The sequence below is a fragment of the Pseudophryne corroboree genome, chromosome 4 (assembly GCF_028390025.1).
Source record: "Pseudophryne corroboree isolate aPseCor3 chromosome 4, aPseCor3.hap2, whole genome shotgun sequence".
NCBI lineage: Eukaryota > Metazoa > Chordata > Amphibia > Anura > Myobatrachidae > Pseudophryne > Pseudophryne corroboree.
In genome coordinates this window covers 846,786,891-846,814,065 of record NC_086447.1, presented here as the reverse complement: position 1 = coordinate 846,814,065, position 27,175 = coordinate 846,786,891, and the positions used below count along the sequence as shown (strand labels likewise).

At 48.2% G+C, this 27,175-nt stretch overlaps 1 protein-coding gene across 1 annotated transcript in view; it reads left to right on the top strand.

Moving 5' to 3' along the window:
• The first annotated feature begins 5,924 nt into the window (after positions 1-5,924).
• LOC134910517 (prolyl-tRNA synthetase associated domain-containing protein 1-like) overlaps positions 5,925-27,175 on the top strand; it is a 36,455-nt gene continuing 15,204 nt past the window's right edge. The window contains exon 1 of the mRNA XM_063918626.1: positions 5,925-6,051. Within this exon, the coding sequence (XP_063774696.1) occupies positions 5,971-6,051 (81 nt within the window). The 5' untranslated portion in view covers positions 5,925-5,970. The remainder of the gene's footprint in view (positions 6,052-27,175) is intronic.

Sequence of the window (27,175 nt, the reverse complement as noted above, 5' to 3'; positions counted from 1 at the left end):
TCAATATTCCAAAATCGCAGCTGATCCCGACGACACGTCTTCTATTCCTAGGGATGATCCTGGACACAGTCCAGAAAAAGGTGTTTCTCCCGGAGGAGAAAGCCAGGGGGTTATCCGAACTAGTCAGAAACCTCCTAAAACCAGGCCAAGTGTCAGTGCATCAGTGCACAAGGGTCCTGGGAAAAATGGTGGCTTCCTACGAAGCAATTCCATTCGGCAGATTCCACGCAAGAACTTTCCAGTGGGACCTGCTGGACAAATGGTCCGGATCGCATCTTCAGATGCATCAGCGGATAACCCTGTCACCAAAGACAAGGGTGTCTCTCCTGTGGTGGTTACAGAGTGCTCATCTTCTAGAGGGCCGCAGATTCGGCATTCAGAACTGGGTCCTGGTGACCACGGATGCCAGCCTGCGAGGCTGGGGAGCAGTCACACAGGGAAGAAATTTCCAGGACTTGTGGTCAAGCCTGGAGACATCACTTCACTTAAATATCCTGGAGCTAAGGGCCATTTACAATGCCCTAAGCCAAGCAAGACCTCTGCTTCAAGGTCAGCCGGTGCTGATCCAGTCGGACAACATCACGGCAGTCGCCCACGTAAACAGACAGGGCGGCACAAGAAGCAGGAGAGCAATGGCAGAAGCTGCAAGGATTTTTCGCTGGGCGGAAAATCATGTGATAGCATTGTCAGCAGTATTCATTCCGGGAGTGGACAACTGGGAAGCAGACTTCCTCAGCAGGCACGACCTCCACCCGGGAAAGTGGGGACTTCACCCAGAAGTCTTCCACATGATTGTAAACCGTTGGAGAAACCAAAGGTGGACATGATGGCGTCCCGCCTAAACAAAAATTGGACAGTTATTGCGCCAGGTCAAGGGACCCTCAGGCAATAGCTGTGGACGCTCTGGTAACACCGTGGGTGTACCAGTCAGTGTATGTGTTCCCTCCTTTTCCTCTCATATCAAAAGTACTGAGAATTATAAGACGGAGGGGAGTAAGAATTATACTCGTGGCTCCGGATTGACCAAGAAGGACTTGGTACCCGGAACTTCAAGAGATGCTCACGGAGGACCCGTGGCCTCTACCTCTAAGAAGGGACCTGCTCCAGCAAGGACCCTGTCTATTCCAAGACTTACCGCGGCTGCGTTTGACAGCAGGGCGGTTGAACGCCGGATCCTGAAGGAAAAGGGCATTCCGGAAGAAGTCATCCCTACCCTGATCAAAGCCAGGAAGGATGTAACCGCAAAGCATTATCACCGCATGTGGCGAAAATATGTTGCGGGGTGCGAGGCCAGTAAGGCCCCGATGGAGGAATTTCAACTAGGTCGATTCCTGCATTTCCTGCAAACAGGAGTGTCTATGGGCCTAAAATTGGGGTCCATTAAGGTTCAAATTTCGGCCCTGTCGATTTTCTTCCAGAAAGAACTAGCTTCAGTTTCTGAAGTTCAGACGTTTGTAAAAGGGGTACTGCATATACAGCCTCCTTTTGTGCCTCCAGTGGCACCTTGGGATCTCAATGTAGTTTTGGGGTTCCTAAAGTCACATTGGTTTGAACCACTTGAATCTGTGGAGTTAAAATGTCTCACATGGAAAGTGGTCATGCTGTTGGCCCTGGCCTCGGCCAGGCGCGTGTCAGAATTAGCGGCTTTATCCTGTAAAAGCCCTTATCTGATCTTCCATTCAGACAGGGCGGAATTGAGGACTTGTCCTCAGTTTCTCCCTAAGGTGGTTTCAGCGTTTTCATCTGAACCAACCTATTGTGGTACCTGCGGCTACTAGTGACTTGGAGGACTCCAAGTTGTTGGACGTAGTCAGGGCCCTGAAAATATATGTTTCCAGGACGGCTGGAGTCAGAAAATCTGACTCGCTGTTTATCCTGTATGCACCCAACAAGCTGGGTGCTCCTGCTTCTAAGCAGACTATTGATCGTTGGATTTGTAATACAATTCAGCTTACACATTCTGTGGCAGGCCTGCCACAGCCAAACTCTGTAAAAGCCCATTCCACAAGGAAGGTGGGCTCATCTTGGGCAGCTGCCCGAGGGGTCTCGGCTTTACAACTTTGCCGAGCTGCTACTTGGTCAGGGGCAAACACGTTTTGCTAAATTCTACAAATTTGATACCCTGGCTGAGGAGGACCTGGAGTTCTCTCATTCGGTGCTGCAGAGTCATCCGCACTCTCCCGCCCGTTTGGGAGCTTTGGTATAATCCCCATGGTCCTTACGGAGTTCCCAGCATCCACTAGGACGTCAGAGAAAATAAGAATTTACTTACCGATAATTCTATTTCTCGTAGTCCGTAGTGGATGCTGGGCGCCCATCCCAAGTGCGGATTGTCTGCAATACTTGTACATAGTTATTGTTAACTAAAATCGGGTTATTGTTGTTGTGAGCCATCTATCCAGAGGCTCCTCTGTTATCATGCTGTTAACTGGGTTCAGATCACAAGTTGTACGGTGTGATTGGTGTGGCTGGTATGAGTCTTACCCGGGATTCATAAATCCTTCCTTATTGTGTACGCTCGTCCGGGCACAGTATCCTAACTGAGGCTTGGAGGAGGGTCATAGGGGGAGGAGCCAGTGCACACCAGGTAGTCCTAAAGCTTTACTTTTGTGCCCAGTCTCCTGCGGAGCCGCTATTCCCCATGGTCCTTACGGAGTTTCCAGCATCCACTACGGACTACGAGAAATAGAATTATCGGTAAGTAAATTCTTATTTTTACCAATTTATGGTTTAAAGTTGTATTTTGATGTTTATACTACGTTCATATATGTACCTTGTATAAAATTAAGATTATATAAAGGAAAAGAATAGATAGTGTTTATGTCATGGCTCAGAAGTAAGTAGGCTATATGGATCTGATGATGTGGAATCCGATTGGCTGAGGGAATCATGAGAGGGAAGTAGTGGGTATAAAAAGCCCAGCATGTTTGTTTTGAGATATGCCCTGAGGAAGGATAGCTATATCCGAAACGCGTTGGTAGCCTTTTTTAATGACTCCATCTATGTAAGTTGTTCTTGTAGTGTTTGAATCCTATGTATGGTCCGTGAATTCGTATTTAGAATTCAATTGGTTCCTGAGGGGATATAACAGAACAAACTAAGCATAGTGGAGGTTTTTAAACTTTTTTTTTAATACTTTTGTGTTGATGTTTTTATTCCATCAGTTAAAAAAAATTATCTTGATGTGAGAAATCTGGTCTGCAAAATTCCTTTTTGTATCTTCGAGTACGGCACCCACTGCAACATCTGTCATCAAGACCGCTATTTAGGAACTCGGATGAGATCGGGTGGTGATAAAGAAACCGTTCAAGGAACATAGGGAATAGACCAGAGGCGAGTGTCAACTACAAGGGACGGGATGGTGTCTAGCTGACCTACTGGGGAATAATCGGGAGGAAGATTCAAAGATACCTTTTGATGTGTATTCCACACTAAGTGGAGGTCAGTTTGAGGTGCGAACCTTATTGTGGAGGAACAAGAAATATTGCCGAATACTGGAGAATTTATGTCCAGACAGAGTGCTTTAAGTCTAGGAGGAAACCTTTGGGAGAGTGTTCATGCTGATCTATCTAGAGGCGCTTGTGGACTACTCCTTTGTTTTTGTACTGTGTCAATAGAGGTTGCGCTAATGTCCGATTGTCTGATCGATAGTGCAACTCTTAGTGAAGGATTAGGACAATAACCCACATAGTGCAGATACAAAGATGAGGCATTCCCTCATCGCATAGAGAACCAGACTGTACTGTACATTAGACAAATACATGAATAAAAGAATGACGCACACAAATATTATCATTTGTACTATTATGCTGCAAGTGAGTTTCTTATCAAAGGGGACATCATAATGTAGGATTTTAGTTGCGTAGTGAAGTTTGATTTAATAGTACAGTACAAATTTCCTGTACTATATGGCGACCAGCAATACACGGGTATGGGCCGACAGTCATTAGGTCAACCACTATTGGTCAACATGCATTAGGTCGACAGGGTCACTAGGTCAACAGGGTCATTAGGTCGACATGTACTAGGTCAAAAGGTCGACATGAGTTTTTTTTTTAGTTTTTTTGGTGTCGTTTTCTTCGTAAAGTGGCTGGGAACCCCAATTAGTGCACCGTGTCTCGATCCGCTGCCACCGCACAGGTTACCGTTCCCAATCGTAGTCCATGTGGATCGTAAAGTATGAAAAAGTCCTAAAAAAATTGCAAAAAATTTAAAAAACATGTCGACCTTTTGAACTGTCGACCTAGTACATGTCGATCTAATGACCATGTCGACCTAATGCATGTCTACCAATAGTGGGCGACCTAATGACCGTATCCCCAATACACTAGCTAATCACGCCAGGGCAGGGAAACAGTATGTGAGGAGCAAAACGCTAGAGGCAAAACTGTAGTGTAAGCAGCAGACGGCTGGGGCTGTGAAGAATAATATGGAGTAGCGTATCGAAAAAAAAGCTACGGACGGGCGCATATTGCTTCCTGATAGTAACCTCTTAAGAAACTGAGAGTATTGGGCTTCAGAAAGATGGCGCCATTATTGAAGACAAGAAATTACCTGAATGGAGTATCGTGTTTCCAGTGAACTGAAGAGTAATTTAATTTGTTAATTTGGGCTGACGTTATAAATTGCAGTATTCTGATATTTTTTGTATGATTGTCCCTCATGTGTGGACAGCTGCTTAGACACAGTGACTGGAAGGACACCCATAACACGATTATTATTATTATCCTTTATTTATATGGCGCCACAAGGGTTCCGCAGCGCCCAATTACAGAGTACATGAATAATCAAACAGGAAAACAGCAACTTACAGTTGATGACAGTATAGGACAAGTACAGGGTAAATAAACATAGTTACATCAGCAGATGACACTGGAATAAGTATCAGGTGGCACAAGACTGCTGGATGTGGTACAGTTGAAGATTATTAAAGTAAGAAAGGATAAGCACATGAGGGAAGAGGGCCCTGCTCGTGAGAGCTTACGATATACATTTACCATAAATAACAATTGTTCTCTCCGGGATCCGGTCTCTAGGTTGACCACTATTGGTCGACAGTAACCAGGTCGACAGAGTCTCTATGTCGACATGTCAAAAGGTCGACATGAGTTTTTCACAATTTTTTTCTTTTTTTTGAACCTTTTCATACGTAACGATCCACGTGGATTACAGTTATGAATGGTAACCTGTGCCTTGCCCGAAGCATGGCGAGCGCAGCGACACAGTGCACTAATTGGGGTTCCCGGTCACTCTACGAAGAACACGACACAAAAAATAAAAAACTCATGTCGACCTTTTGGCATGTCGACCTAAAGACCCTGTCGACTTAGTTACTGTCGACCAATAGTGGTCGGTCTAGACACTGCCGACCTAGTTACTATCTACCTTCCATACCACACCCCATTGATTGGTTAGCATAGTAACTACCATTGGCTTGCTACTGATCATCATCAATGGATTTGTCATCGATGATGGATGTCCGTTGTTTCTCCACCATCAATGAAGTCCGATGGTGATGTTGCGCGTTGTTTAGTCCCACCATCCTCTTATTGGCCTGTAGCTGGCTGTCAGTGACGCTCATCGATGGTTTCCTGATATCAATAGAAAGTACTGATGGTGCCATCGATGGTGAACATCAATAGTTGCCCACTTGATGGCTATATCTAGACTTGCCTGATTTCTGAAGGTGTAGACTAGAGTCTAGACTGCCCCTATCCTTTTAAGCATCCGTAAAAATATATAGATATAAAGATGCATGCATCAGTGAACGGGGGCTCATTAGTGGTAAATAATCTGGGGGTCCGGATCGATCAGTATGGTATTATATTGTGAGGGGTACCATATCTGTCCAGTAATGCAAATGTGAAATGTAATAAAGTTTGCTTAAAGAAAAAAAAAAAGGCATATTCTTCATGGCCACGCCTATGTGTGGGCAGGAGCAGATGACAGCTGAGCAAGCACTCAGGAAACATGTCCGGGTCTCTGAGAGAAGAGCTACAGCAATACCTCCAGGAGCTAGGCATCCAGCCTGTGTGTGTGGAGCACCCTGAGGTGAGCCCAGGCTGCACTGTGTGACCATACACCATGCTCACATACCGGGGGGCTATGCAGTAGGAAAGAAGCGTGGGGTTTTCTGAGCAGTGCACATGGTGTGTGATGCATGTGAGCCACGTTTCATTATGGCAGCTGGCCACTAGAGGGCGCTGTCACATAATAATGAATAGTTAGATGTATTTTTGGTGTATAAGGCATCCTGCACATTTCCATGTAGGGCTCCCATTATTTGTAAATGAAATGAAAATCGTATAGCAGCAGCCACTCCCTCTTGATTTATTTTGTATTCATCAGTCATTTACATTTTGGGAAAAATTAGTTTTGTGTATAAAGATTTTGGGGTGGTCCTGGAAAAATGTGGACACCCGGCCATTGTACTGCTGTGTATGAGTAACGTGATGTTAGATTAGATGCACTCTGCATTCACGCTGCCCTATGCCAAGTACATCTTCCATATTATTATTATTCATATTATTATCTTTCATATTATATAAAGCACCTGTCCTTTGTGTAAGAGACAGACACACAATACAAACTGAAAATGAAACTGGCCAGGAAGGGTGACGAGGGCCCTGTTTGTGAGCGCATACAATCCAAAGGTAATAGGGAAACTAGTGCGAGACAATGGACTGCTTATGTGACCGGTCCCAGTCTGCAAAATAGGGTATTCCGCAGTGATGCCCTAAAGAGCCCTAGTACTGCCTACTTAATTAGGGGTTCCATCATAGAATATTTCATTCTCATGTTAATGGTGATTAGCGATCCTCTACTTTTGGCCAATTGAGTCTACTTTACCCCAGATGCCCGGCAGAATCCCATCAGTGATCTGATTGCTGTGTGTTCTGGACAGGATTTACCCCATTTTAATGGGAGAACAGGATGACATTCTTACTTAGGCTGGGTACACACTTGACGGGTTGGTATCTATATACCGGCGCCCATCATCCCTGCGGTCAGAATCCCGACCGTGGGATGCCAGAATGCTAGTATGCCAGCAGCGGGGCAGGCGCTAAAGAGCCCCTTGCATGCTCGCTGCACACGCCACGCTATTTATTCTCCCTACAGGGGTGTTGTAGACACCCCAAGTGGGTGAATAGGTTTCGGTAGCCCAGCGTCGGTATGCTGACGCCGGGATCCCGACAGCCGGGATATTGAATTAATCCCCACTTGATGATACGCATAAGATGTGACATCGTCAAGGGAAACGATATTGGACATACACACTGAACGATATCGGCAGTGAGGGCATTCACCCACACCCAGGTGCATTAGAATATCTTTAGATTTAAAGGCTGGAACTAAAGACACTGGACTTCGTTAACGACCTGTGGGAGCGCACATCGGTAACGATATAGTGTATACAGACTGGACTATGTGAAATATATATCGTCCTACCCGCTGGCTCGGACGATATATCGGGTGCATATCGTCAAGTGTGTACCCAGCCTAAGAAACATAGACTGTGACGGCAGATAAGAACCAGTTGGCCCATCTAGTCTGCCCATTAATGTTCTGTTGGGAGCCAATTAACCTGCCAGTATATTTTTGGATTGTGGGAGGAAACCGCAGTACCCATAGGAATCCCACGCAAGCATGGGGAGAACATACAAACTTTTTTTTTGAGATTTAAAGTACAAAACAAAAAAGGAACCTCATACAGCTGATTACTTACCCCCTTAATTTACTTTTCTATCATTATGCAGTAACACATTTCTGGGGATAACTTACTAATAGGTCTATTAACCTAAGTTCACCATGAGAGCCCCAGTCATATCCATACAACACAGGTTGTTATCGGGGAGCCTTGTATCAAGCACAGTGGCCAGGGTCATTATATAAATATACTTTTCTCTAACGTCCTAGTGGATGCTGGGGACTCCGTAAGGACCATGGGGAATAGACGGGCTCCGCAGGAGACATGGGCACTTTAAGAAAGAATTTGGATTCTGGTGTGCTCTGGCTCCTCCCTCTATGTCCCTCCTCCAGACCTCAGTTTGAATCTGTGCCCGGACGAGCTGGGTTTAGTGAGCTCTCCTGAACTTGCTATAAGAAAGTATTTTGTTAGGTTTTTTTATTTTCAGGGAGCTCTGCTGGCAACAGACTCCCTGCATCGTGGGACTGAGGGGAGAGAAGCAGCCCTACTCTCTGCAGATAGGTCCTGCTTCTTAGGCTACTGGACACCATTAGCTCCAAAGGGATCGTACACAGGATCTCACCCTTTGTCGTCCGATCGCGGAGCCGCGCCGCCGCCCCCCTCGCAGAGCCGGAAGACAGAAGCCGGGTGAAAGAAGCAAGAAGACTTCAAAATCGGCGGCAGAAGACTCCAGTCTTCACTGAGGTAGCGCATAGCACTGCAGCTGTGCGCCATTGCTCCCAATGGCGCGCAGGGGGGGGGGGGGGGGCGGCCCTGGGCAGCAATTAGAACCTCTTGGCAAAAGTTGGACATATATACAGTTGGGCACTGTATATATGTATGAGTCCCCGCCATAATATTGTAAGCGGGGCTTCTTCCTCAGCACTCACCAGCGCTAATTTTTTGCCACAGCTCCGCTGAGAGGAAGCTCCCCAGGCTCTCCCCTGCAGATACACGGTAGAAGAGGGTAAAAAAGGGAGGGGGGGCACATAATTAGGCGCAAAAATCATTATTACAGCGACTACTGGGTTAACACTAAGTTACTGTGTGATTTCTGGGTTATATAGTGCTGGGGTGTGTGCTGGCATACACTCTCTCTGTCTCTCCAAAGGGCCTTGTGGGGGAACTGTCTTCAAAAAGAGCATTCCCTGTGTGTGTGGTGTGTCGGTACGCTTGTGTCGACATGTTTGACGAGGAAGGCTATGTGGAAACAGAACGGGAGCAAATGAATGTGGTGTCTCCGCCGATGGCGCCGACACCTGATTGGATGGATATGTGGAAGGTTTTAAATGATAATGTTAATTCCTTGCATAAAAGGTTGGATAAAGCTGAAACCTTAGGACAATCAGGGTCTCAGCCCATGCCTGATCCGATGTCGCAGAGGCCGGCAGGGTCTCAGAAGCGCCCACTATCCCAAATTGTTGACACAGATACCGACATGGACTTTGACTCCAGTGTCGATTACGATGATGCAAAGTTACAGCCAAAATTGGCTAAATCCATCCGTTATATGATTATAGCAATTAAGGATGTGTTGCACATCACAGAGGAAACCCCAGTCCCTGACAAGAGGGTTTATATGTATGGGGAAAAAAGGCAGGTGGTGACCTTTCCCCCTTCACACGAGCTAAATGAGTTATGTGAAAAGGCTTGGGAATCTCCAGATAAAAAACTGCAGATTTCCAAACGGATGCTTATGGCGTATCCTTTCCCGCCAACGGACAGGTTACGCTGGGAATCCTCCCCTAACACGCTTATCCAAGAGGGTAGCCCTGCCGTCACAGGATACAGCCACCCTAAAAGATGCTGCGGATAGAAAGCAAGAGGGTACCCTGAAGTCCATTTATACACATTCAGGTACCTTACTAAGGCCGGCAATTGCGTCTGCCTGGGTGTGTAGCGCTGTAGCAGCATGGACGGATACCTTATCTGAGGAACTGGATACCTTAGACAAGGATACTATATTAATGACCCTGGGGCATATAAAAGACGCTGTCCTATATATGAGAGATGCTCAAAGAGACATTAGCCTACTGGGCTCTAGAATAAATGCAATGTTGATTTCTGCCAGAAGGGTCCTGTGGACTCGGCAATGGACAGGTGATGCCGACTCAAAAAGGCATATGGAAGTTTTACTTTTCAAGGGTGAGGAATTGTTTGGGGAGGGTCTCTCGAACCTGGTCTCCACAGCTACTGCTGGAAAGTTAAATTTTTTGCCATATGTTTCCTCACAACCTAAGAAAGCACCGTATTACCAAATGCAACCCTTTCGATCACAAAAAGGCAAGAAAGTCTGAGGTGCGTCCTTTCTTGCCAGAGGCAGGGGCAGAGGAAAGAAGCTGCACAACACAGCTGGTTCCCAGGAACAGAAGTCCTCCCCGGCTTCCACTAAATCCATCGCCTGACGCTGGGGCTCCACAAGCGGAGCTAGGCCCGGTGGGGGCGCGTCTCCGAAATTTCAGCCACAAGTGGGTTCACTCCCAGGTGTATCCCTGGGCGATAGAGATTGTGTCTCAGGGATACCAGCTGGAATTCAAAAAGATGCCCCCTCACCGATACCTCAAATCGGCCTTGCCAGCTTCCCCCTTAGAGAGGGAAATAGTGTTAGCTGCAATTCACAAATTGTATCTTCAGCAGGTGGTGGTCAAGGTTCCCCTCCTTCAACAAGGAAAGGCAGTGGCGTAAGTTCATCCCAGTAGCCTGGAGGCAAGATAATTATTGGTGCCCCCCCCTATATTTAGATAAGTGTGTGTGTGTGTGTTCTGAAAAAAAAATAAACGTATATACTGTATATATACATTTCATTGTCAAGGTGTCTGCTTCCAGTGTAATAGGTCATGGTTTCTAATCCCGGGTATGACACTTGTAAAATGTGTATCTAAAGTATAATAAAAAGGGTGTGATTTGTAATGTACAGGGACCAGTGAGGCAATTGGCTACTGATAAGAGAGTAGCAGCTATCAACTTAATTTAATGGTGTCACAGAATGGGAGGAGAGGCGTTGCCTCCCAGACTTCTGCCTCTGAGGAAAGGGTTATTATTCGACCATGTTTGTGGTACCGAAACCGGACGGTTCGGTCAGACCCATATTGAATTTAAAATCCCTGAACGTATACCTGAAAAGGTTCAAGTTCAAGATGGAATCGCTCAGAGCGGTCATCGCAAGCCTGGAAGGGGGGGGGGGTTTATGGTGTCTCTGGACATAAAGTATGCATACCTTCATGTCCCCATTTATCCACCTCATCAGGCGTACCTCAGATTTGTGGTACAGGATTGTCATTACCAATTTCAGACGTTGCCGTTTGGTCTCTCCACGGCACGAGAATATTTACCAAGGTAATGGCGGAAATGATGGTACTCCTGCGGAAGCAAGGGGTCACAATTATCCCATACTTGGACGATCTCCTCATAAAGGTGAGGTCCGGAGAGCAGTTGCTGATCAGCGTAGCACGCTCTCGGGAAGGGTTACAACAGCACGGCTGGATTCTAAATATTCCAAAGTCGCAGTTGATTCCTACGACTTGTCTGCCTTTCCTGGGCATGATTCTGGACACAGACCAGAAGAGGGTTTATCTCCCGATGGAGAAGGCTTAGGAGCTCATGACATTGGTCAGAGACCTATTAAAACCAAAACAGGTGTCGGTGCATCACTGCACGCGAGTCCTGGGAAAGATAGTGGCATCATACGAGGCCATTCCCTTCGGCAGGTTCCATGCGAGGACCTTTCAATGGGGTCTGTTGGACAAGTGGTCCGGATCACATCTTCAGATGCATAGGTTGATCACCCCATCCCCCAGGGCCAGGGTGGCTCTCCTGTGGTGGCTGCAGAGTGCTCACCTTCTCGAAGGTCGCAGATTCGGCATTCAGGGCTGGGTCCTGGTGACCACGGAGGGTGGGGGGCTGTCACACAGGGAAGAAATTTCCAAGGGCTGTGGTCAAGTCAGAAGACTTGCCTTCACATCAACATCCTGCAACTAAGGGCCATATACAACGCCCTACATCAAGCGGAGTCCCTGCTTTGCAACCAACCGGTTCTGATTCAGTCAGACAACATCACCGCAGTGGCTCATGTAAACCGCCAAGGCGGCACAAGGAGCAGGGTGGCGATGGTAGAAGCCACCAGAATTCTTCGCTGGGCGGAGAATCACGTAAGCGCACTGTCAGCAGTGTTCATTCCGGTAGTGGACAACTGGGAAGCAGACTTCCTCAGCAGGCACGACCTCCACCCGGGAGAGTGGGGACTTCATCAAGAAGTCTTCACGCAGATTGCAAGTCGGTGGGAACTGCCACAGGTGGACATGATGGCATCCCGCCTCAACAAAAAGCTACAGAGATATTGCGCCGGGTCAAGAGACCCTCAGGCGATAGCTGTGGACGCACTGGTGATACCGTGGATGTTCCAGTCGGTCTATGTATTTCCTCCTCTTCCTCTCATACACAGGGTGCTGAGAATCATAAGAAAAAGAGGAGTGAGAACAATACTCATTGTTCCGGATTGGCCAAGAAGGACTTGGTATCCAGATCTGCAAGAGATGCTCACAGAGGACCCGTGGCCTCTGCCTCTAAGACAGGACTTGTTGCAACAGGGGCCCTATCTGTTCCAAGACTTACCGCGGCTGCGTTTGACGGCATGGCATTTGAACGCCGGATCCTAGCAGAAAAAGGCATTCCGGATGAAGTTATTCCTACGCTGATAAAGGCTAGGAAGGACGTGACGGCTTAACATTATCACCGTATATGCCCCTACGGAGGAATTCCAGCTGGGCCGTTTCCTTCACTTCCTACAGTCGGGAGTGACTTTGGGCCTTAAATTGGGTTCCATTAAGGTTCAGATTTCGGCCTTATCCATTTTCTTTCAAAAAGAACTGGCTTCTCTGCCTGAAGTTCAGACGTTTGTAAAGGGAGTGCTGCATATTCAGCCCCCTTTTGTGCCTCCAGTGGCACCTTGGGATCTTAATGTGGTGTTGAGTTTCCTGAAATCACACTGGTTTGAACCACTCAAAACGGTGGAATTGAAATATCTCACGTGGAAGGTGGTCATGCTATTAGCCTTGACTTCGGCTAGGCGTGTGTCAGAATTGGCGGCTTTGTCACATAAAAGCCCTTATCTGGTTTTCCATGCGGATAGAGCAGAATTGCGGACCCGCCCACAATTTCTGCCGAAAGTGGTTTCATCCTTTCATATAAACCAACCTATTGTGGTGCCTGTGGCTACTACTGACTTGGAGGATTCCGAGTCACTGGATGTGGTCAGGGCTTTGAAGGTTTATGTAGCCAGAACGGCTAAGGTCAGGAAAACAGAATCTTTGTTTATCCTGTATGCTTCCAACAAGCTTGGGGCGCCTGCTTCAAAGCAAACGATTGCTCGTTGGATCTGTAACACGATTCAGCAGGCTCATTCTGCGGCTGGGTTGCCGCTGCCTAAATCAGTTAAGGCCCATTCCACAAGGAAGGTGGGCTCTTCTTGGGCGGCTGCCCGAGGGGTCTCGGCATTACAGCTTTGCCGGGCGGCTACTTGGTCAGGTTCAAACACCTTTGCAAAGTTCTACAAGTTTGATACTCTGGCTGAGGAGGACCTTGTGTTTGCTCATTCGGTGCTGCAGAGTCATCCGCACTCTCCCGCCCGTTTGGGAGCTTGGGGTTTAATCCCCATGGTCCTTACGGAGTCCCCAGCATCCACTAGGACGTTAGAGAAAATAAGAATTTACTTACCGATAATTCTATTTCTCGGAGTCCGTAGTGGATGCTGGGGTTCCTGAAAGGACCATGGGGAATAGCGGCTCCGCAGGAGACAGGGCACAAAAAGTAAAGCTTTTCCAGATCAGGTGGTGTGCACTGGCTCCTCCCCCTATGACCCTCCTCCAGACTCCAGTTAGGTACTGTGCCCGGACGAGCGTACACAATAAGGGAGGATTTTGAATCCCGGGTAAGACTCATACCAGCCACACCAATCACACCGTACAACTTGTGATCTAAACCCAGTTAACAGTATGATAACAAAAGGAGCCTCTGAAAGACGGCTTCCTACAACAATAACCCGATTTTTGTAACAATAACTATGTACAAGTATTGCAGAATAATCCGCACTTGGGATGGGCGCCCAGAATCCACTACGGACTCCGAGAAATAGAATTATCGGTAAGTAAATTCTTATTTTCTCTATCGTCCTAGTGGATGCTGGGGTTCCTGAAAGGACCATGGGGATTATACCAAAGCTCCCAAACGGGCGGGAGAGTGCGGATGACTCTGCAGCACCGAATGAGAGAACTCCAGGTCCTCTTTTGCCAGGGTATCAAATTTGTAAAATTTTACAAACGTGTTCTCCCCCGACCACGTAGCTGCTCGGCAGAGTTGTAATGCCGAGACCCCTCGGGCAGCCGCCCAAGATGAGCCCACCTTCCTTGTGGAATGGGCATTTACATATTTTTTGCTGTGGCAAGCCTGCCACAGAATGTGCAAGCTGAATTGTACTACAAATCCAACGAGCAATAGTCTGCTTAGAAGCAGGAGCACCCAGCTTGTTGGGTGCATACAGGATAAACAGCAAGTCAGATTTCCTGACTCCAGCCGACCTGGAAACTATATTTTCAGGGTCCTGACAACATCCAGCAACTTGGAGTCCTCCAAGTCCCTAGTAGCCGCAGGCACCACAATAAGCTGGTTCAGGTGAAACGCTGACACCACCTTAGGGAGAAACTGGGGACGAGTCCACAGCTTTGCTCTGTCCGAATGGACAATCAGATATGGCTTTGTGAGATAAAGCCGCCAATTCTGACATTCGCCTGGCCGAGGCCAGGACCAACAGCATGGTCACTTTCCATGTGAGATATATCAAATCCACAGATTTGAGTTGTTTAAAACAATGTGATTTTAGGAATCCCAAACTACGTTGAGATCGCCCAGTGCCACTGGAGACATCAAAAAGGGGTTGTATATGCAGTACTCCCTTAACAACTTCTGGACTTCAGGAACTGAAGCCAATTTCTTTCTGGAAGAAAATCGACCGGTCGAAATTTGAACCTTAATGGACCCCAATTTGAGACCCATATACACTCCTGCTTGCAGGAAATGTAGGAATTAACCTAGTTGAAATTCTTCCGTGGAGCCTTCCTGGCCTCACACCATGGAACATATTTTCACCTAAGCGGTGATAATGTTGTGCGGTCACCTCCTTCCTGGCTCTGACCAGGGTAGGGATGACCTCTTCCGGAATGCCTTTTTCCCTTAGGATCCGGCGTTCACCCGCCCTGGCGTCAACGCAGCTGCGGTAAGTCATGGAACAGACATGATTCTTGCTGAATCAAGATCCTTTCTAGTATCTCTTGAAGTTCCGGGTACCAAGTTCTTCTTGGCCCAAACCGGAACCCCGAGTATAGTTCTTACTCCTCTCCTTCCTATCATTCTCCATACACTGGGTATGAAAGGCAGAGGAGGGAACACATACACCGACTGGTACACCCACGGTGTTACCAGAGCGTCCCAGCTATTGCCTGAGGGTCTCTAGACCTGGCGCTTCATGTGGGACGCCATCATAACCACCTTTGGTCTTTCCCAACGGTTTACAAACCTGTGGAAACTTCCAGATGAAGTTCCCACTTTTCCGGGTGGAATTCATTTATGCTGAGGAAATCTTCCTAGTTGTCCACTCCCGGAATGAACACTGCTGACAGTGTTATCACATGATCTTTCGCCCAGCGAAGAATCCTTGCTGTCATTGCCCTCCTGCTTCTTGTGCCGCCCCGTCTGTTTACGTGGGCGACTGCCATGATGATGTCCTACTGGATCAGCACCGGTTGACTTTGAAGCAGAGGTCTTCCTAGGCTCAGAGCATCGTAAATTGCCCTTAGCTCCAGTATATTCATGTGGAGAGAAATCTCCAGACTTGACCACACTTCCTTGGAAATTTCTTCCTTGTGTGACTGTTCCCCAGCCTCTCAGGCTGGCATCCGTGGTCACCAGAACACAGTCCTGAATGCTGAATGTGCTGCCCTCTAGAAGATGAGCACTCTGCAGCCCCCACAGAAGAGACACCCTTGTCCTTGGAGACAGGGTTATCCGCTGATGCATCTGAAGATGCGATCCGGACCATTCGTCCAGCAAATCCCCCTGAAAAGTTTTTGCGTGAGATCTGCCGAATGGAATCGCTTCGTAAGAAGCCACCATTTTTCCCAGGACTCCTGTGCATTGATGCACTGATACTTGGCCTGGATTTAGGAGGTTTCTGACTAGGTCGGATAACTCCCTGGCTTTCCCCTCCAGGAGAAATACCTCTTTCTGGACTATGCCCAGAATCATTCCTAGGAACAGCAGACGTATCATCGGAAAACAGCTGCGATTTTTGGAATATTTAGAATCCACTCGTGCTGTCGTAGAACTACTTTAGATAGTTCTTTTCCGACCTCCAACTGTTCTCTGGAAACTTGTCCCTTTCAGGATATCGTCCAAGTAAGGGATAATTTAGATGCCTTTCTTCTTTTAAGAATCATCTTTTCGGCCATTACCTTGGTAAAGGCCCGGGGTGCCGTGGATAATTCAACGGCAGCGTCTGAAACTGATATTGACAGTTCTGTATCACGAACCAGAGGTACCCTTGTTGAGAAGGGCAAATTTGGACATGGAGGTAATCCTTGATGTCCAGGGACACCATATAGTCCCCTTTTTTCCGGTTCTCTATCACTGCTCTGAGTGACTCCATCTTGATTTGAACCTTTTTATGTAAGTGTTCAAAGATTTCAGATTTAGACTATGTCTCACCAAGCCGTCTGGCTTCAGTACCACAATATAGTGTGGAGGACTAATACCCTTTTCCTTGTTGTAGGAGGGGTACTTTGATTATCACCTGCTGGAAATACAGCTTGTGAATTTTTTCCCCAATACTGCCTCCTTGTCGGAGGGAGCCGTTGGTACAGCAGGCTTCAGGAACCTGCGAGGAAAAAATGTCTCGACTCTCCAATCTGTACCCCTGGGATAATACTTGTATGATCTAGGGGTCAACTTGCGAGTGATCCCACTGCGCGCTGAGACTCTTGAGACTACCCCCCCACTGGTGGAGGGCTTCTTTTCCTGGGAAGGGGCTGCCTGCTGCAGTCTACTTCCCTTTCCTCTATGTCTGGGCAGATATGACTGGCCTTTTGCCCGCTTGCCCACATGGGAACGGAAGGATTGAGGCTGAAAAGACAGTGTCTTTTTCTGCTGAGATGTAACTTGGGGTAAAAAGGTTGGATTTCCCAGCTGTGGCCGTGGCCCCCAGGTCCGACCCCAAATAACTCCTTCCCTTTATACGGCAATACTTCCATGTGCCGTATGGGATCTGTATCACCTGACCACTGTCGTGTCCATGACATCTTCTGGGAGATATGGACAACGCACTTATCTTGATGCCAGAGTGCAAATATCCCTCTGTGCATCTCGCATACATATATATAGAATGCATCCTATTAAATGCTCTATATCAATAAAATATTTTTAGTCAGGGAATTCGACCAAGCCAACCCAGCACTGCATCTCCAGGCTGATGGCGATCGCTGGTCGCAGTATAACCACCGTCTGTGTGTATATACTTTTTAGGATATTTTTCCAGCTGCCTATCAGCTGGCTCCTTGAGGGCGGCCGTATTTGGAGACGGTAACGCCACTTGATAAGTGTGTGAGCGCCTTATCCACCCTAATGGGTGCTTCCCAACGCGCCCTAACTTCTGGCGGGAAAAGGTATAACGCCAATATTTGCTATCGGGGTAAACCCACGTATCATCACACACTTCATTTTATTTTATCTGATTCAGGAAAAACTACAGGTAGTTTTTTCACTTCCACATAATACCCTTTTCTGTGGTACTTGTAATATCAGAAAAATGTAACAGCTCCTTCATTGCCCTTAACGTGTGGCCCTAATGAGGAATACGTTTGTTTATTCACCGTCGACACTGGATTCAGTGTCCGTGTCTGTGTCGACCGACTGAGGTAAATGGGCGTTTTTTATAAAAAACCCCTGACGGTGTTTCTGAGACGCCTGGACCGTTACTAATTGTTTGTCGGTCGTCTCATGTCGTCAACCGACCTTGCAGCGTGTTGACATTCTCACGTAATTCCCTAAATAAGCCATCCATTCCGGTGTCGACTCCCTAGAGAGTGACATCACCATTACAGGCAATTTCTCCGCCTCCTCCAGCATCGTCCTCATACATGTCGACACACACGTACCGACACACAGCACACACACCTGGAATGCTCTGACAGAGGACAGGACCCCACTAGCCCTTTGGAGAGACAGAGGGAGAGTTTGCCAGCACACACCAAAAAACGCTATAATTACATAGGGACAACCTTATATAAGTGTTTCTCCCTAATAGCATCTTTATATATATATTTATATCGCCAATTTGTGCCCCCCCTCTCTGTTTAAACCCTGTTTCTGTAATGCAGTGCAGGGGAGAGCCTGGGAGCCTTCTCTCCAGCCTTTCTGTGAGAGAAAAAATGGCGCTGTGTGCTGAGATAGGCCCCACCCCTTTTACGGCGGGCTCGTCTCCCGCTCTTTAGTGAAGTTTGGCAGGGGTTAAATATCTCCATATAGCCTCTGGGGGCTATATATGAGGTATTTTTAGCCAGTATATAGGTTTACATTTGCCTCCCAGGGCGCCCCCCCCCAGCGCCCTGCACCCTCAGTGACAGCGTGTGAAGTGTGCTGAGAGGAAAATGGCGCACAGCTGCAGTGCTGTGCGCTACCTTTAGAAGACTGTCAGAGTCTTCAGCCGCCGATTCTGGACCTCTTCTAACTTCAGCATCTGCAAGGGGGCCGGCGGCGCGGCTCCGGTGACCATCCAGGCTGTACCTGTGATCGTCCCTCTGGAGCTAATGTCCAGTAGCCAAGAAGCCAATCCATCCTGTACGCAGGTTAGTTCACTTCTTCTCCCCTCAGTCCCTCGTTGCAGTGATCCTGTTGCCAGCAGGACTCACTGTAAAATAAAAAACCTAAGCTAAACTTTCTCTAAGCAGCTCTTTAGGAGAGCCACCTAGATTGCACCCTTCTCGGCCGGGCACAAAAATCTAACTGGAGTCTGGAGGAGGGTCATAGGGGGAGGAGCCAGTGCACACCACCTGATCTGGAAAAGCTTTACTTTTTGTGCCCTGTCTCCTGCGGAGCCGCTATTCCCCATGGTCCTTTCAGGAACCCCAGCATCCACTAGGACGATAGAGAAAATAAGAATTTACTTACCGATAATTCTATTTCTCGTAGTCCGTAGTGGATGCTGGGAACTCCGTAAGGACCATGGGGAATAGCGGCTCCGCAGGAGACTGGGCACAAAAGTAAAAGCTTTAGGACTACCTGGTGTGCACTGGCTCCTCCCCCTATGACCCTCCTCCAAGCCTCAGTTAGGATACTGTGCCCGGACGAGCGTACACAATAAGGAAGGATTATGAATCCTGGGTAAGACTCATACAAGCCACACCAATCACACCGTACAACCTGTGATCTGAACCCAGTTAACAGCATGATAACAGAGGAGCCTCTGAAAAGATGGCTCACAACAATAATAACCCGATTTTTGTAACAATAACTATGTACAAGTATTGCAGACAATCCGCACTTGGGATGGGCGCCCAGCATCCACTACGGACTACGAGAAATAGAATTATCGGTAAGTAAATTCTTATTTTCTCTGACGTCCTAGTGGATGCTGGGAACTCCGTAAGGACCATGGGGATTATACCAAAGCTCCCAAACGGGCGGGAGAGTGCGGATGACTCTGCAGCACCGAATGAGAGAACTCCAGGTCCTCCTCAGCCAGGGTATCAAATTTGTAGAATTTAGCAAACGTGTTTGCCCCTGACCAAGTAGCTGCTCGGCAAAGTTGTAAAGCCGAGACCCCTCGGGCAGCCGCCCAAGATGAGCCCACCTTCCTTGTGGAATGGGCTTTTACAGATTTTGGCTGTGGCAGGCCTGCCACAGAATGTGCAAGCTGAATTGTACTACAAATCCAACGAGCAATAGTTTGCTTAGAAGCAGGAGCACCCAGCTTGTTGGGTGCATACAGGATAAAGAGCGAGTCAGATTTCCTGACTCCAGCCGTCCTGGAAACATATATTTTCAGGGCCCTGACTACGTCCAGCAACTTGGAGTCCTCCAAGTCCCTAGTAGCCGCAGGCACCACAATAGGCTGGTTCAAGTGAAACGCTGAAACCACCTGTAAAGATATGAGACAGAGGGTAAAACTGTATTTATGGCATTGCAATCTTTATAGCGTTTAATGTACTTTTTATTCCTTCTGTTCCCATGTCTCTCTGGCTTGTGTCACTATTACCCCATGTGTGTGTTCATCCATTACCCTATATATTCTGTACTATAATCTTACCCAGGTAAATACAGGTGTGCTGTGACCTTGCACCTAGTGCTGTCATGTTATGTTCTTGTAGGAGAATGCCAGTCTGGTATGAGGTTACTACAGGTTATCATTGCCATGCCTATTGAGTCCATCTATGATCCTTATATGGTCACACAGGAAATACATTTGAGGACCAGGTAATGTCTCTTTGAAGCTTCTCCTCCACAGGGGACAATCAGGACTTAAACCAATTTCCCGGTCATTGTTCCTTCTGTTTACTGTCCCCTGTCCCATCCTGGTCTCTCACAGACAACTCGGAGCCTGACCCAGCATGTGGTCAGCAGGAGAAGGCCAGCTGTGGGAGGGAGTAGGGAAATACCTGAGGTGGGATACCACCAATCAGGAACCTGCGTCTCCTCCCCAGGTGAGCGTGGCATGATGGGCATTTGGAAGGTTTTAAAAGAGGTTGTGCAGGTCAGCTCCTCATGTTAGTCGCAGGACTCTGGCTAAGGGGTGATTCTCTGCCAGGGTACCTTGTGGAACACATCAACAGTGCTGTGTGGAGTTATATGTACTTACTACTGCATGGACTAATCTGCTATCACTGCTGTGTGGACTCAGTGATAGTTCTGCTGTATGGACTTGTTTATCTGGAACTTCTGCACGGAATTGCTGTGGACCTAAATCCTCTACTGGGACTTACTATCTGGACTGCTACCTGTATACTGTTTCTGGGCTATATTTACGTCTGTTTCCTGTGAATTATCTATTCCTGTGTGCTGTGAGAAATAAACCATCACTTTGGTTTCATCGGCTCTGTGTCTGAGTGATTAGAAGAACCCAGTATCCTCACATTTGGCGGCAGCAGTGGGATCATTCAGACACCAAACAACGACCGCAGGAAGCGTGAAGGCCCAGCAGAGAACAGAGGATCAGGCCATATGTAATGCAAGAGGATCTGCAGTGAGGTGGTAACAAGTGAGCAGGTGTCAGTCCTGTGCAAAAGAAAATGTTTCCGAGGAAAGAAAATGAACGCCTCAAGTCTCCCAGGGCAGTGGAGCTCGTGGATGGAGGTGTGTCGGTGTATCGGCAGGCTGGTAAGCCGGATCTGTTATTGATTGCTATAAAGATGCAGTACATTTGGGAGTACTGGAATGAAGCTATGCGGATGATCAGTGGCTGGAGAGTATCCAGCATACAGGAAAAGTTGTGTTACCTGGGGGATGCATTCCTGCACTGTAAAAGTGAGGCAGCCTCATGGAATCTGCTGGGGGAGCCAGAGTTTGTAGAATTCACCGAGGAAGTGAGTGCTACAGTGACCCAAGTTATACAGAGAAGTCAATATTCTGAGGCTGAAGGGCAAGTCCAGAATCAATTATCTTCTGGGCTAGAGCCAGAGGAAATATCCAAAATGGGGCCGCTGCAACCCAGGCAGATAACTGAGGGGTCCGCCTTGCAAGTGCCTGTTACCAAGGGAGCAAAGTCCTTGTCAGCGGGGCCCATAACCACGTTGGAAGAAATGAGCATGGAGGAGCTGATAGCAGAATGCCAGCTGCGAGGCATCCCTTTCCAATTCTGCACTCGCAGGGAAATCCTCCAGCTTATTCTCCAGGATCAGCGGGATCCAACAAAAGCGTTCACCGATTACCGGACGTGGATCCTTCGTCTCGGCCCAGGGATGAGTGTGTGGGAACAGCTGGAGTGTCTGGAGGAGTGCTTCATTGTGGCAGAGGAAGAGGCAATGGATCGGGGGCTCCTGGATACCCCAGCATGGCTAGACCAGTGTTGCAGGGTGGATGCAGAAAGGCACCGTCTGCAACAGCTTCTCCCACACCCAAGGGAAGCAGTTGCCCGGTGTACTATGCTGGGAGAGGCTAGCGCTGAAGTGAAGGCTATGCCCACAATACAGACATCCCAGGAGGAGCTGTGCTACACCTTCCCTTTTGCTGAGGTGGAAGATGTAGACCTAGTAACCAGCTGCCAGGGAATCAATGGAGACTGTGCCCAAGAGATCACCATGGATAGGGGAGTATTGTTCCACTCCCCGACTACAAACATACCAGTCACGGATGGCCTCTTGCTCCAGGATGCCCAGCTTATTCAGCTGGGGGAGGCTCATCGCGACGGATTGGCAATGGCAGCCTCATTCATTTCACTGAGGAAGGCTGATGAGAACATGCCCTGTGGATCTCCTGCTACCCTAACTCCACAAGAAGTTTATGAAGGATTATTCCATTTTAACGATTTGGGGAATGAGGAGCTGCGATGTGAATACTGGTACGTACCCTGTGATTCAACAGTGACATTGGTAGCAGAGACTGTTAACATAATATCAGAGCAGGAACCAGAAAAGGATGTGTTGCACCACCGTAATACCTGTGAAAGTGTGGACTGTAACTATGTGCCGAGGGATGTGCCTGCCATAAGCCAGATCCAAGCAACTACAGATCAAGTGGAGGTTGGGAGATGCCGCTTGCTATCTCGTCTCCTTTACCAGGGTGAAGGCACAGTGCCACCCACACCCCTTCCATCTGCAGAGCAAGAGCAAGTTGTGGAGATAATTGTGGAAGCTTCAGTTGTTAAAACCCTGACTGGTACCCCACCAGCTACCAAGCGCACAGGACTGGCGGGGGAGGAGATTATCCAGGAGGAGGTGTGCGCAGAAGGAGCTGCAGGTGAGATACTGGCTTTTGAGGGGGGAGCGCGGGCACAGGACCAGCCTGTGCTGGTGACTCCCCTGCAGCCACCAGCTGAATTGTTTCTGATGAAGGGTCCATCCTCAGCACTAGGTATTGAGACCACGTGCTGTACGGAAATTTGCCAGCCCCCTAGTTGGGGTTTGAGGAAGGAAGGACTGGACAGAGTTGCGGAAGTGCTGGGGGCAGAACCCCAACATTGGCCTGCCTTTAGGCAGCTGTTCCTTGTGCAAGGGGGGGAGGTGGAAGGTACTCCCTGCCCCGTTGTGCCAGAGGCACAGGTATTAGTACACCCAATAGGTGGGCCGGGTGTAAAAGTTTGCAATGTTGCGGAGTGGGGATACCCAACATCTGAATTGCTAAATCCCCTGCTGGTGAAAATGAATGTGTCATATTGTAATATTGTCTTTGCTGGTTGTTTAACACTACTGCCTCTTACCACATGGGTCTGGTGTGACATCACCCTGTGGGACTCAGGTGGTACACACATGCATGATGTTCTCTCCCCTGCACCCACCGCTCCTGGGTGGTAATGTTTCCTCAACCCTTCAGAACAGGAATAAAAAGTAGAGGAAGGAATGTAAAGATATGAGACAGAAGTTAAAACTGTATTTATGGCATTGCAATCTTTATAGCGTTTAATGTACTTTTTATTCCTTCTGTTCCCATGTCTCTCTGGCTTGTGTCACTATTACCCCATGTGTGTGTTCATCCATTACCCTATATATTCTGTACTATAATCTTACCCAGGTAAATACAGGTGTGCTGTGACCTTGCACCTAGTGCTGTCATGTTATGTTCTTGTAGGAGAATGCCAGTCTGGTATGAGGTTACTACAGGTTATCATTGCCATGCCTATTGAGTCCATCTATGATCCTTATATGGTCACACAGGAAATACATTTGAGGACCAGGTAATGTCTCTTTGAAGCTTCTCCTCCACAGGGGACAATCAGGACTTAAACCAATTTCCCGGTCATTGTTCCTTCTGTTTACTGTCCCCTGTCCCATCCTGGTCTCTCACAGACAACTCGGAGCCTGACCCAGCATGTGGTCAGCAGGAGAAGGCCAGCTGTGGGAGGGAGTAGGGAAATACCTGAGGTGGGATACCACCAATCAGGAACCTGCGTCTTCTCCCCAGGTGAGCGTGGCATGATGGGCATTTGGAAGGTTTTAAAAGAGGTTGTGCAGGTCAGCTCCTCATGTTAGTCGCAGGACTCTGGCTAAGGGGTGATTCTCTGCCAGGGTACCTTGTGGAACACATCAACAGTGCTGTGTGGAGTTATATGTACTTACTACTGCATGGACTAATCTGCTATCACTGCTGTGTGGACTCAGTGATAGTTCTGCTGTATGGACTTGTTTATCTGGAACTTCTGCACGGAATTGCTGTGGACCTAAATCCTCTACTGGGACTTACTATCTGGACTGCTACCTGTATACTGTTTCTGGGCTATATTTACGTCTGTTTCCTGTGAATTATCTATTCCTGTGTGCTGTGAGAAATAAACCATCACTTTGGTTTCATCGGCTCTGTGTCTGAGTGATTAGAAGAACCCAGTATCCTCACACCACCTTAGGGAGAAATTGAGGACGAGTCCTCAATTCTGCCCTGTCCGTATGAAAAATTAGGTAAGGGCTTTTATAGGATAAAGCCGCCAATTCTGAGACACGCCTGGCTGAAGCCAGGGCTAACAGCATTACCACTTTCCAAGTGAGATATTTTAAGTCTACAGTGGAGAGTGGTTCAAACCAATGTGATTTTAGGAACCCCAAAACTACATTGAGATCCCAAGGTGCCACTGGAGGCACAAAAGGAGGCTGTATATGCAGTACCCCCTTGACAAACGTCTGAACTTCAGGAACTGAAGCCAGTTCTTTCTGGAAGAAAATCGACAGGGCCGAAATTTGAACCTTAATGGACCCTAATTTTAGGCCCATAGACAGTCCTGTTTGCAGGAAATGCAGGAAACGACCCAGTTGAAATTCCTCTGTAGGGGCCTTCCTGGCCTCGCACCACGCAACATATTTACGCCAAATACGGTGATAATGCTGTACGGTTACATCATTCCTGGCTTTGATCAGGGTAGGGATGACTTCATCCGGAATGCCTTTTTCCTTTAGGATCCGGCGTTCAACCGCCATGCCGTCAAACGCAGCCGCGGTAAGTCTTGGAACAGACAGGGTCCCTGCTGGAGCAGGTCCTTTCTTAGAGGTAGAGGCCACGGGTCCTCTGTGAGCATCTCTTGAAGTTCCGGGTACCAAGTCCTTCTTGGCCAATCCGGAGCCACGAGTATAGTCCTTACTCCTCTCCTTCTTATGATTCTCAGTACCTTGGGTATGAGAGGCAGAGGAGGGAACACATACACTGACTGGTACACCCACGGTGTTACCAGAGCGTCCACAGCTATTGCCTGAGGGTCCCTTGACCTGGCGCAATACCTGTCTAGTTTTTTGTTGAGGCGGGACGCCATCATGTCCACCTTTGGTTTTTCCCAACGGTTCACAATCATGTGGAAGACTTCTGGGTGAAGTCCCCACTCCCCCGGGTGGAGGTCGTGTCTGCTGAGGAAGTCTGCTTCCCAGTTGTCCACTCCCGGAATGAACACTGCTGACAGTGCTATCACATGATTTTCCGCCCAGCGGAGAATCCTTGCAACTTCTGTCATTGCCCTCCTGCTTCTCGTGCTGCCCTGTCTGTTTACGTGGGCGACTGCCGTGATGTTGTCTGACTAGAGCATTGTAGATGGCCCTTAGCTCCAGGATATTTATGTGAAGTAATGTCTCCAGGCTTGACCACAAGCCCTGGAAATTTCTTCCCTGTGTGACTGCTCCCCAGCCTCTCGGGCTGGCATCCGTGGTCACCAGGACCCAGTCCTGAATGCCGAATCTGTGGCCCTCTAGAAGATGAGCACTCTGCAACCACCACAGGAGAGACACCCTTGTCCTTGGTGACAAGATTATCCGCTGATGCATCTGAAGATGCGACCCGGACCATTTGTCTAGCAGATCCCACTGGAAGGTTCTTGCGTGGAATCTGCCGAATGGGATTGCTTCGTAAGAAGCCACCATCTTTCCCAGGACCCTTGTGCATTGATGCACTGAGACTTGGCCTGGTTTTAGGAGATTTCTGACTAGTTCGGATAACTCCCTGGCTTTCTCCTCCGGGAGAAACACCTTTTTCTGGACTGTGTCCAGGATCATCCCTAGGAATAGAAGTCGTGTCGTCGGGATCAGCTGTGATTTTGGAATATTGAGAATCCAACCGTGCTGGCGCAGCACTATCTGAGATAGTGCTACCCCGACTTCCAACTGTTCCCTGGATCTTGCCCTTATCAGGAGATCGTCCAAGTAAGGGATAACTAAAACTCCCTTCCTTCGAAGGAGTATCATCATTTCGGCCATTACCTTGGTAAAGACCCGGGGTGCCGTGGACAATCCAAACGGCAGCGTCTGAAACTGATAGTGACAGTTCTGTACCACAAACCTGAGGTACCCTTGGTGAGAAGGGTAAATTGGGACATGTAGGTAAGCATCTTTGATGTCCAGAGACACCATATAGTCCCCTTCTTCCAGGTTTGCAATCACTGCTCTGAGTGACTCCATCTTGAATTTGAACCTTTGTATGTAAGTGTTCAAGGATTTTAGGTTTAAAATTGGTCTCACCGAGCCGTCCGGCTTCGGTACCACAAATAATGTGGAATAGTACCCCTTTCCCTGTTGTAGGAGGGGTACCTTGATTATCACCTGCTGGGAATACAGCTTGTGAATGGCTTCCAATACTGCCTCCCTGTCTGAGGGAGACGTCGGTAAAGCAGACTTTAGAAAACGGCGAGGGGGAGACGTCTCGAATTCCAATTTGTACCCCTGAGATACCACTTGAAGGATCCAGGGGTCCACTTGCGAGTGGGCCCACTGCGCACTGAACTTCTTGAGACGGGCCCCCACCGTGCCTGAGTCCGCTTGTAAAGCCCCAGCGTCATGCTGAGGACTTTGCGGAGGCGGGAGAGGGCTTTTGTTCCTGGGAACTGGCTGTTTGTTGCAGCCTTTTTCCTCTCCCTCTGCCACGGGGCAGAAATGAGGCGCCTTTTGTCCGCTTGCCCTTATGGGGCCGAAAGGACTGCGCCTGATAATACGGCGTCTTCTTAGGTTGAGAAGCTACCTGGGGTAAAAATGTGGATTTTCCAGCAGTTGCCGTGGCTACCAGGTCTGATAGACCTACCCCAAATAACTCCTCCCCCTTATAAGGCAATATGCCTTTTAGAATCCGCATCGCCTGACCACTGCCGCGTCCATAAACCTCTTCTTGCAGAAATGGACAGCGCGCTAACTCTTGATGCCAGTCGGCAAATATCCCTCTGTGCATCACGCATATATAGAAATGCATCCTTCAAATGCTCTATAGTCAGTAATATACTGTCCCTGTCTAGGGTATCAATATTTTCAGTCAGGGAATCCGACCACGCCAGGCCCG